The sequence below is a fragment of the Haliotis rubra genome, unplaced genomic scaffold (genome assembly GCF_003918875.1).
Source record: "Haliotis rubra isolate DU_JTF1 unplaced genomic scaffold, ASM391887v1 Scf266, whole genome shotgun sequence".
NCBI classification, from domain to species: domain Eukaryota; kingdom Metazoa; phylum Mollusca; class Gastropoda; order Lepetellida; family Haliotidae; genus Haliotis; species Haliotis rubra.
Genome location: NW_025766736.1, coordinates 255,177 through 272,364, shown reverse-complemented (window position 1 = coordinate 272,364; position 17,188 = coordinate 255,177). Strand labels below are relative to the sequence as shown.

Below are 17,188 nucleotides of genomic sequence, written 5' to 3'. Positions count from 1 at the left end.
CTATAGGGCGGCAATCTGTAAATAAGCGCGTCTGGACCAGGCGATCCAGTGGTCAACATCATGAGCATCGATCCACGCAATTGGGATACGATTTGTGTCAACCAAGTCAGCGAGCCTGACCACCAGATCCCGTTAGTCGCCTCTTGCGAAAAGCATGGCTTTCGATTGTTAGAGGCAAAGTTTCTTAAAGACAAGATTTGCTGCTTGGATTAGTGATCGGAAGCTCCTGTTTGTTACTATATATTACCCATCTTCTTGGTATGGTGTTGCTCGTTCCAGAATTACCAGCCACATGTCAATTATGAAATCTCTGCACGATGTGATCAGCCATGGAATTCCGGCATTCGACTATCACACACCTGCAACATGTCAACTATGACATAACTGCAAAATGCCCACTATAAAAACACTAGAAAATGACATCTATGAACTCTTTGTCAGCTGTGAAATCTCTGCACAATATCAACGATGGAACTCTGGCGTGCTTTATCATGAAAAAACCCGGTATCTTTTGAGAAAAAAGTATCTTTCAGCCGTTGAAGTTGCCTTGCACCAGTACAGAATTTTGTGAACCAGTATTGCACTATGATATCAAAGCAGGGATCGATTTAAGACATGTTTACCTACTTGCACCAGGTGCAACCTAAGACAAAAACCTAGTTGCACCAGCCAAATTCCAATTGCAACATAGTGTGTTAAAACATCAAAGATTTCGGTGCACATAAACATATTTCCGTGATGTAGTAGGGTACCCATGAAACCTTAGTACCGCAGCCACACAGCTGATACCTGTTTACAAGAGCTGTCATGGCCGAGACGTGTCTGTAAATAGCAATGTTTCAGTGCCATAGGTATTCAAAGTTTAGAAGAAAAATGAGCTGATATATTTATGCTTATAATGTCAGATATATTGTTGATTTATTTTTCAAAAAATTACTTGCACCTGAGATGCAAGTTAGACTAATAACTAGGTTGCACTTTGTAATGTTAGGTTGCACCAGTGCATGTAACGAAGCACTAAATCGAGCCCTGCAAAATCATTGACAACTCATTGATGACCATGTTTGCCCTCAGCATTGGTATCGGGCGGTGGTGTAGCCTAATGTTTAAAACGTTGGCTCTTCACGCCGAAGACCTGGGTTCGAATCCCCACATGGGCACAATGTGTGAAGCCCATTTCTGGTGTCCCCCGCCGTGATGTTGCTGGAATATTGCTAAAAGCGGCGTAAAACCAAACTCAGTCAGTCAGTCAGTCAGCATTGGTATCATAAACAGGTGTGTCAGTGTATGAGTTGTCACGTTGTACTATTGGAACCGACTACAACACCGCCATCTTGGAACACAACACAACGCAATCTTTGTAAATAGTGCATTTATTTCATCGACTCGCATACTGCATATAATGCCAATACATTTATGATATGCAAATGTGTTGCCCCGACTTACACGGCAGATTCTCACTAAAACAGGTGCGTGATCACACAACAAAACACCATAACATCTGCTGACACAGACCGGCGTTGACCAGGTCTATATTTAGACGTTCGTAAACAAGCGGACATTTTGACTGCATCGTACAATATGGTAAATATATCCCATTTGTAGAAATATAATGGAACAGGTGTTACACTGACATGTCAATATCGTCACAGAAATGTATTAATTACAAATCATAAACATCCGTTGGAGACGTACGTACTATTACTTCTCCAACAGACTAAAGTACAGGTACATATTGAAGTGAAGGGCCGTTACGCAGTGAAAGTGCATATATATTGATGCAGTTGTCTACCATAATGTGATATTGCTTTGGTAACGCTAATTTTGTGACACACTTAGTCATGGGATGTAATTACACACAAATAACATTAGCACTTATATTCCAGGCGGTGATGATGTCTCCAAGAATACTTGCTCGTTGACGACAAACAAATATTATACAGTATGGAAGGTTCTGCAACCAGTTTGTAGATGTACATATATTGTCAGTACAAACATTGCATGTGTAGTATCGGTAGATCTGTTATCTCTACCTGTGATCTGAGTGTATTAATAAACAAACAATGAATATAATATATCGCCGAACACCTCGGCAGTACAAACGCGAACGGGTAATATCTAGGGGAAATCAAACACTAAATACCATCGCAAACGCATTGTATGCTATTAGGACATGAAAATATCAAAGAAATGTTTGATCTGCATAGGGAACAGTATGTAGCTTCTGGTAATGACTGGATAAGTCAGTGGTATCCTGCTACGGTACAACCAAGCCCGTCTTGGTATATTTAGAAGTATCTAAAGACAGAAAACCCCAGTCGATCCTGGTATATTTAGAAGTATCTTCCTACAGAAACCCCCAATTGATCTTGGTATATTTAGAAGTATCTAACGACTATAAACCCCAGTCGATCCTGGTATATTTAGAAGTATCTTCCTACAGAAACCCCCATTGATCTTGGTATATTTAGAAATATCTAACGACTATAAACAATCGATCCTGGTATATTAATCTTCCTACAGAAAACCCCAATTGATCTTGGTTTATGTGGACTTATCTAACGAAAGAAAACCCCAGTCGATCTTGGTATATTTAGAAGTATCTAACGACTATAAACCCCAGTCGATCCTGGTATATTTAGAAGTATCTAACGACTATCAACCCCAGTCGATCCTGGTATATTTAGAAGTATCTAACGACTATCAACCCCAGTCGATCCTGGTATATTTTGAAGTATCTAACGACTATAAACCCCAGTCGATCCTGGTATATTTAGAAGTATCTAACGGCTATAAACCCCAGTCGATCCTGGTATATTTAGAATTATCTAACGACTATAAACCCCAATCGATCCTGGTATATTTAGAAGTATCTAACGACTATAAACCCCAGTCGATCCTGGTATATTTAGAAGTATCTGCGACTATAAACCCCAGTCGATCCTGGTATATTTAGAATTATCTAACGACTATAAACCCCAATCGATCCTGGTATATTTAGAAGTATCTAACGACTATAAACCCCAGTCGATCCTGGTATATTTAGAAGTATCTGCGACTATAAACCCCAGTCGATCCTGGTATATTTAGAAGTATCTAACGACTATAAACCCCAGTCGATCCTGGTATATTTTGAAGTATCCACGACTACAAACCCAAGTCGATCCTGGTATATTTAGAAGTATCTAACGACTATAAACCCCAGTCGATCCTGGTATATTTAGAAGTATCTACGACAATAAACCCCAGTCGATCCTGGTATATTTAGAAGTATCTATCGACTGTAAACCCCAGTCGATCCTGGTATATTTAGAAGTATCTAACGACTATAAACCTCAGTCGATCCTGGTATATTTAGAAGTATCTACGACTATAAACCCAAGTCGATCCTGGTATATTTAGAAGTATCTAACGACTATAAACCCCAGTCGATCCTGGTATATTTAGAAGTATCTACGACTATAAACCCCAGTCGATCCTGGTATATTCAGAAGTATCTATCGACTGTAAACCCCAATCGATCCTGGTATATTTAGAAGTATCAAACGACCGAAAACCCAAATTGATCTTGGTATATGTAGAAATATCTAACGACTATGAAACCCGGTCGATCCAGGTGTGTACCACGGAAGACCCAAGTCAATCATTGTATATTTAGTATCTTAGTACAGTGAAAGTACAGTCAAGGGCCCTTATTCTCGAAACGTTCGTAGCCCTAACAATCCTTAACTTTGATCGCAGCCAATGTGTTGAGAATGGGCTTAAGAAGTTCGTAGGGCTATGAACGTTTCGAGAATTGCTAGCCTGGTAAATCCTGACGTATCCCACGACAAAAACCTAGAGGCAATTCTGATATGACTGGAAGTGTCTAAAACCACAACAATCATGAAGTATCATCCAAGTCCAACCCAAGTCCCGGTAAACGAATCCAAGGAGAATTGAAAATACCTTTATATTCCTAACACCCACCATATAGTAATCATCAAGTAAAGGATGTTTCAATATCAATGGTGTCTGGGTTTATGTTGTGTTACACTTGCTAAGATGTAAATACATAACTATTCATGAAAATACCTGTATCGTGTAACATTTGTTATCAGTTGACGATGTGTAACGAATTTTGAAATGATTAAATCTGTTTGGAGTGATTGATTTATACATATATCAATGTGCATTAACGAGTGGAGGGACATAGAAATGATTTGGGTAGACTTGTTCAGACAGGCATAAAGGTGTCAAAATCTTTGCGGACTATATAAAGGAATGAGAAGCTGTGCAAGATTTGCGATGGAGTAGTGAGGATCTGGATGATGCTCGGCACAGACATCCATGACGCCTGGTTGATCGGTGCACTGTGTATGTTATTCTTGATAATGGTGGAGTATCTAATGACAATTTGAGGGCATCTTTCACCGAAAATCTCAAAGAGATACATCTTACAGTGTGACACATGGCATATTGGTGATACTTCAAAACAAACAATCATATTTTTAGATCATATACAAGTACAATACGCATATTGTTGCATCTGTGAACATAAAGTGAACATAAATATATTTTCACATTACATGGTAGAAAACAAAACAAGTTGATGCTTAACAGAAAAATGTAGAACAAGAAATCTCGATCGTGTTTCCAGCAGAGACATAGGTGTGTCTGCCACGATGCAGACTGAGTTATTTGTTGAGATCTTGTAAATATTGTATTCATTCAAGGTGTTTTTTCTAACATTATTTTATATTTATCACGATTCGGCAGCTTAACATGAGAAGAGATGTTTTCATTTGGGTAACATTCATAAGTTCCGGTTTGGTGTTGACAAACCAAGAAATCGTAGTCAGTGCGAATCCGGCATTCCAACTCATGTTTAGCGTATCCTTGGGTGTCCAAAGGTCTCAACTCGCATCACGACTTCTGGTAAACCATCCCTGTAATTTTGACATAAACAAATACAATGCGCTTTTACAGAAGAGTCTGCGGAGCTCGTTATAAGGACACCACTGAACATGTACCAGAACCGAACAAATTCCTGTTTTCCAGGAATTGTATGGAACCCTCTTACATGCTGGTGTGGCAGATACAACTAATACTCAAATGACATTCACATTTTGAAAAATGAGGCGTTATTTCTTCTAGTAAAAAGGGAAACCGAAAATTGTTGCTTTGATCAGAAAATTCTTTATTGATTAAGAGGGAGTTGCTGAAAAAGTCCACGTCCTCGTAAAAATTTCATTTTCGTTCAATTTAAGGGATATCTGACGAATAAAAACATCAAAAGGAATCTCGACGAGTGGAGCATAGGAATTCCTCAGTCAAGGGTCCAGTGTCTGACGATGCATAAGGGTGAGCATTTAAAACGGTGGCGTTACTATCCTTCTAGCCAACGTAATTATATCAAACGCTAAGTAATTATTTTAAAAAACCAACAGTTAAAATGTTACTGAAACGTACAAAACGGAAGCATGTACCACTAAGTATTGGATCAGTCACAAAATAGACAACTCGTTCTAAGCCTATGTTCACATTTCAATAAATAATGCGATTTCTATTTATAATTACTATTTATGTCTGTTTAAAACACACACGTGTACTAAACCATTTCATATTTACCTCACCGTGACTATTTACGACAGTGTTACAGAATGATGTGTTGTTAATATTTGTAAATCTGAATGAGCAATGTCCATTGAACAGTGGTCTTTGAACAGTTGCCATGACATCTAGCTGATGAAGATTCATGAAGATGTGCAAATGAATCCCTGTTTGCGGAACAAATCGATTAAAAGTCGAATAACTTCAAAAGCTGATTTTTTCATATCTGTAATGTGGCAAGTGTCAAAACAGAAAATCAAATCTCCAAGATCAGTGACAGAATTTCTACTCTGTTTCTAGTTTCCGACAATAACTAACAAAATCCGAAAATAATGTCACCAACAATTTTTCAGACAATGCCCAATGTACACTGCAGATCCACATCTAGACGTGATCAGTCTGTGATTGATACACTGACTCCGTGTAGTTAGTGAACTAATTAAATTAACATACACTCAATAAAATAAAATTAATTTGACAGGCATCAGTAGGCTCCAAATGATTTGAATTAAACGTGTTAGGGCTACCAATTAGCCCGGTTCTCGTTCTCATTAAAATGCAACAACCAACTGATTTATGTGCTATTATATCGCACGGCATTCGAGCAGTGATGCCATGAATCTTCCTCTGCAGTCATGTTCTATTTGCTGAACACTTTAAAACACGTATACAGTAATACAGCGTATTAAATATCAAGTTGTCGTTGAGAGTTCTTGGCATTATCATATGTCCAATTAGTTTTTCCTTGTATTTTGGCTTGTATCATTTGCTCTTGAAACATAGTCTGGTTTTACCAGTTTGTGAAAACATATGTCAATCTACGCTCAGGTTTGTGGATTCTTTGGTAAGGAAAACATATAGTTAAATCAATGGTATAAATACAAAGAAATAAATAGGGACGAATAAAATTAAACATCAAGGATTCGATATCACAGACTTCAGTGCCAAATGTTAAGCGATTTGGTCACTATATCCTAACACTTGTCGACTCTCTGTCAAAACTTGCCTGACAATTTGAAACTACCAAACCCGTTTGACACACTTTACATATGTTCTGATGAGATGAACAGGGGGACTATTTTCTCTCTAGCGGACTTATACACCTCTAAAATGATGCATATAGTCTGCTGCAAATGTATCACAATTCGCTCTGATAATTAAAATTAAATAATCCTGATAAATACATGTAATGATCATCTCTCGGCCGACAGGTCGATATGTTCAAGGGCTAGAGCGATGTGGTCAGTTGTCTCGATTTCCGACTCTGGAACGCCCGGATGTGTGTAGCTCTCCAGAAATAGCGGTACGCCTTCAACGTTTTCCGGAAATCCAGGTGGAAGGTCTTCGCGCGTGCGCGGTGTGAAGTTGAACCCTGGGGTATCCCGCAGTAAGCTGAAAAGGACAAAAATACAATTCATGAGTATACTGAGTTGACGCACCTTGGTATAACTGAATACTGATAAAAGATGCCTTAAACTAGTTCCCTCTAGGATCCACATAACGCCTGTTCTTAAGTCTCTTCACTGGCTACCAATCAGAGCCAGAATTGAATTCAAGGTCCTGAGTCTTGCCTACCAGTGTTACCATCTTACGGCTCCAGACTACCTTGTTGGGCTAAGTCACCAAGCACAATCCTTCCAGAATGTTAAGATCGGTAGATAGACACCTTCTCACCATTCCCAGACAGAAACTCCGGGCATTCGGGTTTCGCTCCTTCAGCTATGGTGCTCCACAGTTGTGGACTCAACTCAAAATGTCTCCCTCCATTGACTCATTTAAAAGTTCCCTGAAAACCCATCTTTTCAGAAAATTTTACAATCTTTCCAAAAATTTCACCCTCGTTCTAGCATAACCTTTGCTTTGTAAATACTTGTAAATATGTAGCGCTTTGAGCATGCCTTATGTGTGGAATTCAGCGCATTATAAATACACATATTATTATTATTTTTAAACTACAGCGTTAACTATCAGTGACAGTAACAGTAAGCGACAGGATCAGGAGAGGCCTTCAGCAACCCATGTTTATCGAAAGAGGCGACTCAATGGGTCGGGTGGTCAGGCTTGCTGACTTGGTTGATGCATGCCATATTATTTCGATTGCGAATGTCAGTGCTCATGATGTCAATCACTAGATTACCTGGCCCAGACTGGACTTTGATACAGATCGAGTTCATATAGCTGTGAAACTGCTGGATGCGGTGTTAAACAACATGTAACAAAACAAGTACACTCCCTCACTCACTCACTGTTCCCGTTAAGGTTAACGGTAATTATTGCATTTCATATAATATACCCACCCCAACCTCAAACCATTGTTAAACACTCCCATCGCTCTAGGTATCACTAACCAGCATACTTCTTTGGAAACAGGTGCGACATAATGAGGATCGGTTGGCGCTTGCAGTAATTGATAATAGAGATCACGCAGATAGGTGACAACTTATGCAATTATCAGCTTATGCTGAATCTGCTTTTTGCAGACTCTTTAACATCCGCTTTACCATGTTACTAGTTCATTACGCTGTATGCTTTGCTTCGTCCTGAAGTCATATTCACTCTTACAAGCTATTTTCTGTGTCAACAATACAAAGTGATTATTATCCCCTCGTACTACGTTTTGTATAATTTCTGACCTGTCTGGTTTCATTCATAGAATAAGGTTAAATGTATCCATTGCCACATATCTTGCGATCTGACCTCGTATATATAAATGCCTGCGTGTAAATATAAATAGTCAAGTTAAGTGGGAAATACGATACCTCTAAATCAACTTCTATTTACAGATACAGCGAAACTTCGGAGTATTAGATAAACAATATCAGTCAAATCCTTCCGATTATTTAGCAATAAGCATGCAGACTCTTGAGGTGGTACGAAACTACGGCGAGAAACCTGACAGGTGTTCGCTTTACTCAGTCAGCCATCTTATCTGAAGACGTGATGCACTCAGTAAGATTATTTCTCTTGCGCTGTGATTGGACGCGCCGATAACGCGGAGACGACAACAACAGGATGAACTATAAATATCATCATAATTACACATAATATGATGAATGTCTTCCGATTGGAAGTGGTTGTTATCAGATTGTGTTCGCCAGATTTGCCGGTCCGCTTGTAAAGGGCACGGTAGAATTATCACACAGCATACGTCTAGTTATTAGGCCCACTCGATGGTTCCGGACATTTTTCATGAATGACTGGTATGCTCCAAGTTAATCACTTCTTTTCACTTAATTGATTACTGATTCGATAACCTGCAGCAATGTGTGCCATCAACAACCCTTGTTTAGACGGACAGGCTCACTTCGACAGTTATGGATGATGCAGCTACCATGTTTTCCGACTTACCATCGTAAATGTTTCACCGTTTTTTTATCAGTTATTATCTTGAGTTTAGGGCCATAAAACATGACATTAAGTGGGAGCCGGAAAGGAAACAGAATAAAACCTTATCAATTATCATCTTGAGTTTAATGCTATAAATATGACATTAAACAAGAGCCGGAAACGAGAGACAATATAATTAGGGATACTTGTATAAATGATGACTTTTATCAAAAATAAAGCCAAAGAAATAGAAAACATGATATGGTGATAAAGTAGATCTGAGTAGCATTTATTTTAGCTTAACCGCAAATAACCTGAAGAGGAACGCATTGTATGGATTGACAACTTCGTTATAGCAATAGATGCATCGTTTCGGTGAGGATACACCGTTAGGAAGGAAGTAAATAATGTCCTTACTTGTAACTGATCGGGCTGACGTTAATCTTCAGGGCAACGCTGCCGGATTCAAACTTGTTGGTGATGGTGACGTTATTTCCAAACAGACAATATCTAGGCATCTTGGTGCCGACAACCCCAGCCAACACCGATCCTGTATGGATACCGATCCGCATCTGTGAGATGAAACGTGATACATACATGAAATATACATGTAATGTACATGAAATATGCATATTTTTAAACTGATAGAACCATTTACGTGTGTACATATGTGACATTTCATATCGAGTTTGAGATAATTCTTAAAATAACTTTCTACAGTTGTGAACTACAGTTTGCCCGTATTTATACTTAGTATATACGTATTTATACCCAGTCGCTTGAATAGATCGGGAAATACTTCTCCAAATCACCTACAATATGGTATCAGAATGAATATGCATAAAGGAAACCTACTGAATAGGTCAAATTCAATTGTAATGTCATACTGCTTACGCAAACGACTTAAAACATTCCCAATAGCAAAGATATATATGTTTCATTTTAATACTTTTCCTAAACTGTCTTTGCAAATAGTTGTAACGAAACTTTAAATGCCAGTAGAAACAGTTGTTAATTCGATGATTCAACGGATCACGATTCTCTCTATGAAAGTTACATATGAATAGTTAAACATATCACAAAATGGCGGTTTAGTGGCCTTTCACGTGTATTTGTCAATGACGTTATAACCTTTAACAGTAGATTGAAAGTAGTGTAATGAATCTATCATTTGCGCAAATATTTAAAAGTATTGACATGTGGAAGAATTCATCCCCGTACATAGATATACCATCACAGCTAATTATGACCTTGAAGGAACTGTAGGTTTATTTTTAAAAATTACCTGCAGAAATGTTTACTGAATATCCTCGACTCCTATATCTCTTAGATTATGTTGAACAATAGCAATGTGTTTATTTGTTATTTAGCGCTACACTCAGCAGTATTTCAGCTATATGGCGTTGGTCTATAAATAATCGAGTCTGTGCCAGACAATCCAGTGATCAACATCATGAGCATAGATCTATGCAACTGGGATAAGATGATATGTGTAAGCTAAGTCAGCGAGCTGACCATGGGTTGCTGAAGGCTTTTTTTATTTTAAAAACAAACAAAAATAGTGAGTGACAATTGAGCTACATTAACAGGTTTGTATCATTACGGTCCATGGGAGATGAGGGTTAGAATAGTTGCCAAGGAATCTATGAAAGGTTTAACAAGGTGTACCAAGTGGATCGAACTGGTTAGACTCGGGGACGTAGTTTAATGCATTATTACCCCAACCACGAATCGTTTCTCACCATATAACTCACTGGATTGTCGGGTCCAAACTCAATTATTTACAGCCACCATCATAAAGCTTGAGTATTGTCATAGTTGTATATAACAATAAGCAAACAAACAGTGTATCATTACAGTCTCAATACATATAATTCCTAAGTCTGTACAATTGGCCCAATGGTCAATAGCACGAGCACCTACACACGCCGTGGGAACAAATTTTAACAGGTGATTGCAGCCATCCTAGGTGTAATCTGCTCTAACTGCATGCTTTGGGTATGGATACAATCTGCCCTGAAATTTCACAAGGTACCGAAAAGAACAAAACAATCCGTGTAACAGACTCAAACAGTTCACGACGTCAGAAAACCCACACAAGACAGAGCTGCCACCGATTTAGCCGTACTCTGTTGCCAGCGATTCAACTTTATCGTCTTCCATATACTTTTGTAACACTTTTTATGATGACACTCTCTGCGAAAAACACACAGTAAGTGGTGAGTGAACTGCTCCAGAAATAATCCTGTCGGAATAAACTTGCAACAGACACTACCATGAAAACAAACTAACCCTGAAAATACTTTATAGGATTGAAAAAGTAGCAGGTGCCCTGAAATTGGTGTCAGGCCAAAATTCGAAAGCAATTTGTTGAGAACCTAAACTTGGCTATTGTCGACCTGACAGAAGAAGATATCCACGCTTGGTAGTGTGCAGAGCGCGTGTAGATAGAGAAGGGCTGAACACTATCTATGTTGAAAAACACCAAACAGCCGGTGGAAGAAAAAATCTCGACTTGGGATCGGTAGCGAAGGAAAGCCAGTTAACGAGTTGAAATAGATTGTGTAACTTCAAAACGAGTTAAAAGAATAGCTAGCGCTCTTGTGTTTTGTTTAGATATATTAGGTTCAGGGGAGGAAGGGGTAATGCTAAATCCAGGTATGTTGGCAGAGATCTTTCCGATCTGAAGGAAGTATTTGCAGATATATGCACTTCGAAAATGTGTACAACTACATTAAACCTTTCGCAGGGATTCCATTACAGCATTAAGTGTAACCTTTGATAAAAACCGGTGTGTTATACACTGCGGGAGCCGACTGCATGGGGATGATTACAGACGTGACGTTACAGTGTTTGGCCAACACATGCAGAGAATGGAGAAGATACCGCCATCTTTGCAGCTGATGCTCGTATTCATCTGATACAGCTCATAATAAATGAGGGATACAAAATCCTATATCTGTGCTTCTAATTGGGAACCATTAAGCTAAGTTAAGCGTGTTGGACATTCCTATATATTTTTGCTAACTACAGAATTTCAGAGCTGAAACGTTTCTCGGTCCTTTAAATAACAAATAATGGAGCTAGCGTTCTTTTTTGAGTAACCCGCTCCTTGAGATATATCAGAGGGGTAAGCTGTAAAATATGAAGACGGATTCCATGGCTTTTGAAGCCGATTGCTTGTGAATGTGTTCTTATCAGTGGATATTCTGCGACGCTAGATGGAACGGCAATGTCATTCTGTCTATTTGGCTCCGTGTCTTTATAAAATATGGTTCTTAAAATAGCTGATGGACGAATTCTTATATGGAGTTTCCCTGTCGTACACAGTCTTCTTGTGTTAACTGGCATTGCCGCTCACGTAGGCAGGATGCAACTCCTACAAAATATCATACTTGCTCCTTTGGCGAACATCTGGCGTCACCGATGTAACTGTCTGTCAGATTTTCGTAAGAATGTGTTACTTATCATGAGCCGAAGACACGTTTATAAGTTTCACTGAAAGATGTATTATTGTTTTCAGAGTCTTCCTCTGTGTACCGCCGACCCGTGAACGTCAGGGTTTGAATATTGGTCTTCAGTAACCCATGCTTGTCGTAAGAGGCGACTAACGGGATCGGGTGGTCAGGCTCGCTGACTTGGTTGACACATGTCATCGGTTCCCAGTTGCGCAGATCGATGCTCATGCTGTTTGTCACTTGATTGTCTGGTCCAGACTCGATTATTTACAGACCGCCGCCATATGGCTGGAATATTGCTGAGTGCGGCATAAAACTCAGCTCACTCACTCACTCACTCTCTGTACCGCCACTTTACATTTGCTTTTTTGTTTAACGCTTCACTCTGCGGTTTTCCAGCTGTATGACGGCGGTCAGTATGTGCATTATCGTGTCTATTCCAGACAATCCAGTGATTGACATTATGAGCATATATCTACGTTAATGGGATGCGATGACATGCATGAACCAAGCCAGCAAGACTGACCATCCGGTCTTGTTAGTCGCCTCTTACGACAAGCATGGTTTGCTGGAGAACAGATCATCCTAACCTCGCCTCTAAACGTAATTTGTTCACTGCTGACATCATTTTACACTATATGTTGAAGTTGCACACGTCATCATCACCAAAGGTTCGAATCCATGTCCCTGTGTTAGTGGTATCAAGAAACCGGGGTTTATCGACCCAAACACCATGCTATAAGTGTGTGCAAGCGTCTAAAACCTGCCCTCTCATTAAGCCTCATTCTACGCATTCCTACCTTGATAGCCCCACCATCATGCGCTTTCTGGGATGCAGCTGCCTTCATCATCTTTATCGCCATCCAAGCGATCTGCAGGGCGTGGTACTTGCTGGCCCGGTGCAGCCCCCCTGCCACACAGTAGGCGTCTCCGATTGTTTCAATCTGTTGTAACAAAGACATTTTGATATCAGTGTGCATTTTCAGTTTTGTCATTTCATTATGAAGTTGGTTGGTTGTTTTCACCGCACTCAGCAATATTCCAGCTTAACGGCGGCGGTCTTTAAATAATCGAATCTGGACCAGACAATTCACTGATCAACAGCATTAACATCGATCTATGCATTTGACCAAGTCAGTGAGCCTGATCACCCGATCCCGTTAGTCGCCTCTTACGACAAACATGGGTTACTGGTTTTTCACCTAAACCGTATCTTCATGGGCGCCATTACGAAGTAACACATTAAAGGAATCAAAATTTGGTCTTGAGACTACACACGTCAGACCCAACGCTGTCTCTCCTTAAACCCGCTCCCTATGAAAACAAAATATATAACGTCAACGTCATCGACGCCAACGCCAACGCCAACGCAAGGGAACAACCACAGCCGATTATCCAACGAAACAGGCTCCGCTGCCGAAAAAATGCAAAGCAGTGTTGAAAGATCACTGGAAATCAGTCATGACACAAAGTGCTCGTTAAAAGGGAAAGAGGTCTTGCCCCACTTGCATAACACACAACCCACACAATAAGCCCCAAGAAACACCAGTCTGTTGCCTGACAGCGCTGAGCATCAGCACTCATGAACACTAAAACTATACACAAAATTCAGTTTAAGGAGGATAGTAATGATATTACTTTACTTAAAACTAAAAACTACTGCTTAAATGATACCATTCCACTTCATGTTTCCATTATATGTTCTTTCCTTGTAATTTCTATATCCTCATCTTCAGTTTATAGAGGTTGACCTGGAGACGTGTGATGGTAGCAGTTGCATCCCACTACGATCTGCAGCACTTGGAGAACATAAAACCAGAAATTGGGTCTTATCGAACAATTTGTTTCCACATCAAATCCATTATCAGCCAAACGAGACGATTTGTTTCAGTGATGGTAGGTGCAGTTCCACATTGCACCAACTGAGAAGGCAATCAAAGAGATGTTGATTGAGATTTTACCCAGTATATCGTCTAATTGCCGATGGTTTTGGGGCACGGACAGACACTTCTACTTAAAGGATATTTTTCTTTTCCTCATTAACGAAAATAGGATTACTGGAGAGCAGCACTCCGGGATTCAAGATACGAGTATCAATTCGAAATCAACATCCAATTTAAGGTCTAAATTGCAAATTAACAATTCAGTTGGTCATTCAGTTGATAAGTAGGCAATAGGGTAGCACAGTGGTTAAAGCGTTCACTCGTCCGGGGTATTATGGGTACAGTATTTGCACCTTCGGTATATTTCTTGAATATTGCTTTAAAAAAGACTGATATTTTCACTTTGTTCATGAAATGGGACAAGTGAAGTATTGATTGATTATAAATTAACGCAGCACTCAGCAATATTCCACCTATTTAGCGGCGGCCTGTTTTTAATCTGGTCTGGACCGGACAATCCAGTGATCAACATCATGAACATTAGCCAGCTCTTACGACAAACATGGGTTGCAGCAGACCAATTCTAACCAGGATCTTCACGGGTTGGCAAGTGAAGTAATTCCTAATGTCTCATATCCAGTTCGTATCGGATTTTCAATGAAATAATATGCCACCCTACTCTGTACTGTCCTTAGTGGGGAAATGAGTTATTCGATGACAAAAGGCATTTGTCTTTAGGAAATTCCAAATTTGTTTTCCACAATTTGTACCAGTGCCATTTGTCATCACTGCATCCATGTACGCCTAAGGCCAGAATCTCATTTGGCCTTTCGGCTACCCGTTTGGGACAATATAGATAACGTCAGTTACACTAGACGACATATTTAAAACGCTCTGAGACTGTCTCAGCACTAGAAAGACTAGTTACAATTTGCTAAATGCATGCATACTTCATCAACATATCGCCTTGTGAATCCGCTTGTTTTTATTACTTTTTTATGTTTTCGTTTTTGGGGGATGAAAGGGGAGGGGGTAGTGTGTGCCGCCAGCAAAAAATAATACTACAGACACTCTGTAAATGATTTGTCCAGACCAGACAAACCGGTGATTTATATCACGAGCATAGCGATTGAGGTCGGGTGAACGCCGCTTTTATGCCACCAATATCACGGCGGGGCTCACCAGAAATGGTCTTCATACATCGTACCTATGTTGGATTCAAACCTGGTTTTCGGCGTGACTAGCAAACGCTCTAACCACTAGGCTATCTCGCCGCATCACTTATAGAATGAGACACAACAGACTGAGAGCCACCGTTGTTCAGAGTCTTCACCAGCCTTTCACGCAATCTGATTATCTGTGAATGATCTTCACGGGGAGAATGCACCGTTAGTCACAGACAAAACAGGAACGTGTTATTTACAGAACACAGAAGAAATAATGGAAAGTAAACGAGTACTGAACACAAGGCGTAAGAAGGGCATACACAAGTCAGTATCTATTTTTGTGATGCAAACATAATCAGGAGCTTCACAGTTCCACTTTGGCGTACATCATCAGTAGGCAACAACTCAGATGCCGAAAGCATCATCTAGCTATAAAGAATGACATATCTTTATTATGAATTTACGGATCTCAGAACAGGCTCGGCAAGAATAGAAAGCGATTTGTTTTGGGGATATTATTTTAGGAAATATTGAAAGTGGTAAATCTGTTACAATGCATTGTTTGCACTTAAAATTGACAGGTGTGTGTTATTTTTATACATTACAAACGCATACACTGTTTCTTGCAGTTATTTGTTTTGATATTCGCGACATCTCGGATAACGAAGAGTTACGGTGTGCATTAACCTGTCATATTCCTCGTTGTCGTGAGCTAACACAGCAATAAAACTCAGTTTTGTGAAAATCACCGATGTTATTTGCTTGGGAAATGTAGTGCAAATGAAATGTCGAGATACGGAAGTAAACCATGTTTACTTCAGTTTATTCTCGACCAGGACGGGCAGTGTGACTATACACACTACTGTCTATACACACCACTACCATGTACACACTGTGCTGAGGCTACCGTAACTATCCTATGCAAGCCTAAACAATGCACACACATATCGCTGCCCAGTCTAATCATATATTCTTGAGGGGCGGTGGGGTAGCCTAGTGATTAAAGCGTTCGCTCGTCCCGCCGAAGACCCGGGTTCGACATGGGTACAATGTGTGATGCTCATTTCTGGTGTCCCACGCTGTGATATTGCTGGAATATTGCTAAAGGCGGCGTAAAACTAAACTCACTCACTCCTTGACTCAGTTCCTAAATCTGAGGATGTTTTATTGAAATCAGACATCACCAAAACATACATACACAAAAATGAATGCGTTGAAACAAATGACAATATCTGAATCAGTTTTGATCCTTTATAAAGATCGCTCAAAGTGTTTACCCTTTAAATGGATCAAAGTAAACGCAGCTCCATATTGAGGACTATTGTGTCTCAAGTCTCGCCGAACAATTCAAAACAAACGGGCGAGAAGCAGTATCAGAGCATTCAGATCCATTGTCCCATAAGTCGTGACTTGTAAAGTTAGACTACGTGACATGCTAAAAGATTTTCCGCTTTCCTTGGTAGTTGATGACCCACCACAACGCTGCTCTTTGTCCCTGCCAAAGCCATTTGTGACGTCTACTTTGCCATCATTCTCCAGAAATTTAACTTTACCTATTTACGTGCCGTCCGGCAGATCATTACTGTATCGTATTTTAAGTAAAGCTCCACCTTTGTGTCCAGCAACACGACCGGTAGTCCCTGATCGCTGGCAGCGCATGTTCTACGGGTAATTAAGCCCTCTCTTGTGTTGATGTAGGGTTGACGGTTGCTAGTTTTAGCAGCAGTTTTGTCTTGAACAACGGAACTCCGCGTGCAGCGTG

At 39.9% G+C, this 17,188-nt stretch overlaps 1 protein-coding gene across 1 annotated transcript in view; it reads right to left on the bottom strand.

The window, feature by feature from the left end:
* Positions 1–1,357: 1,357 nt before the first annotated feature.
* Positions 1,358–17,188, bottom strand: part of LOC124280375 (guanylate cyclase soluble subunit alpha-2-like) — a 112,431-nt gene continuing 96,600 nt past the window's right edge. Inside the window, 3 exon segments of the mRNA XM_046716283.1 lie at positions 1,358–6,984; positions 9,337–9,491; positions 13,178–13,321. Coding sequence (XP_046572239.1) covers positions 6,786–6,984; positions 9,337–9,491; positions 13,178–13,321 — 498 coding nt within the window. The 3' untranslated portion in view covers positions 1,358–6,785.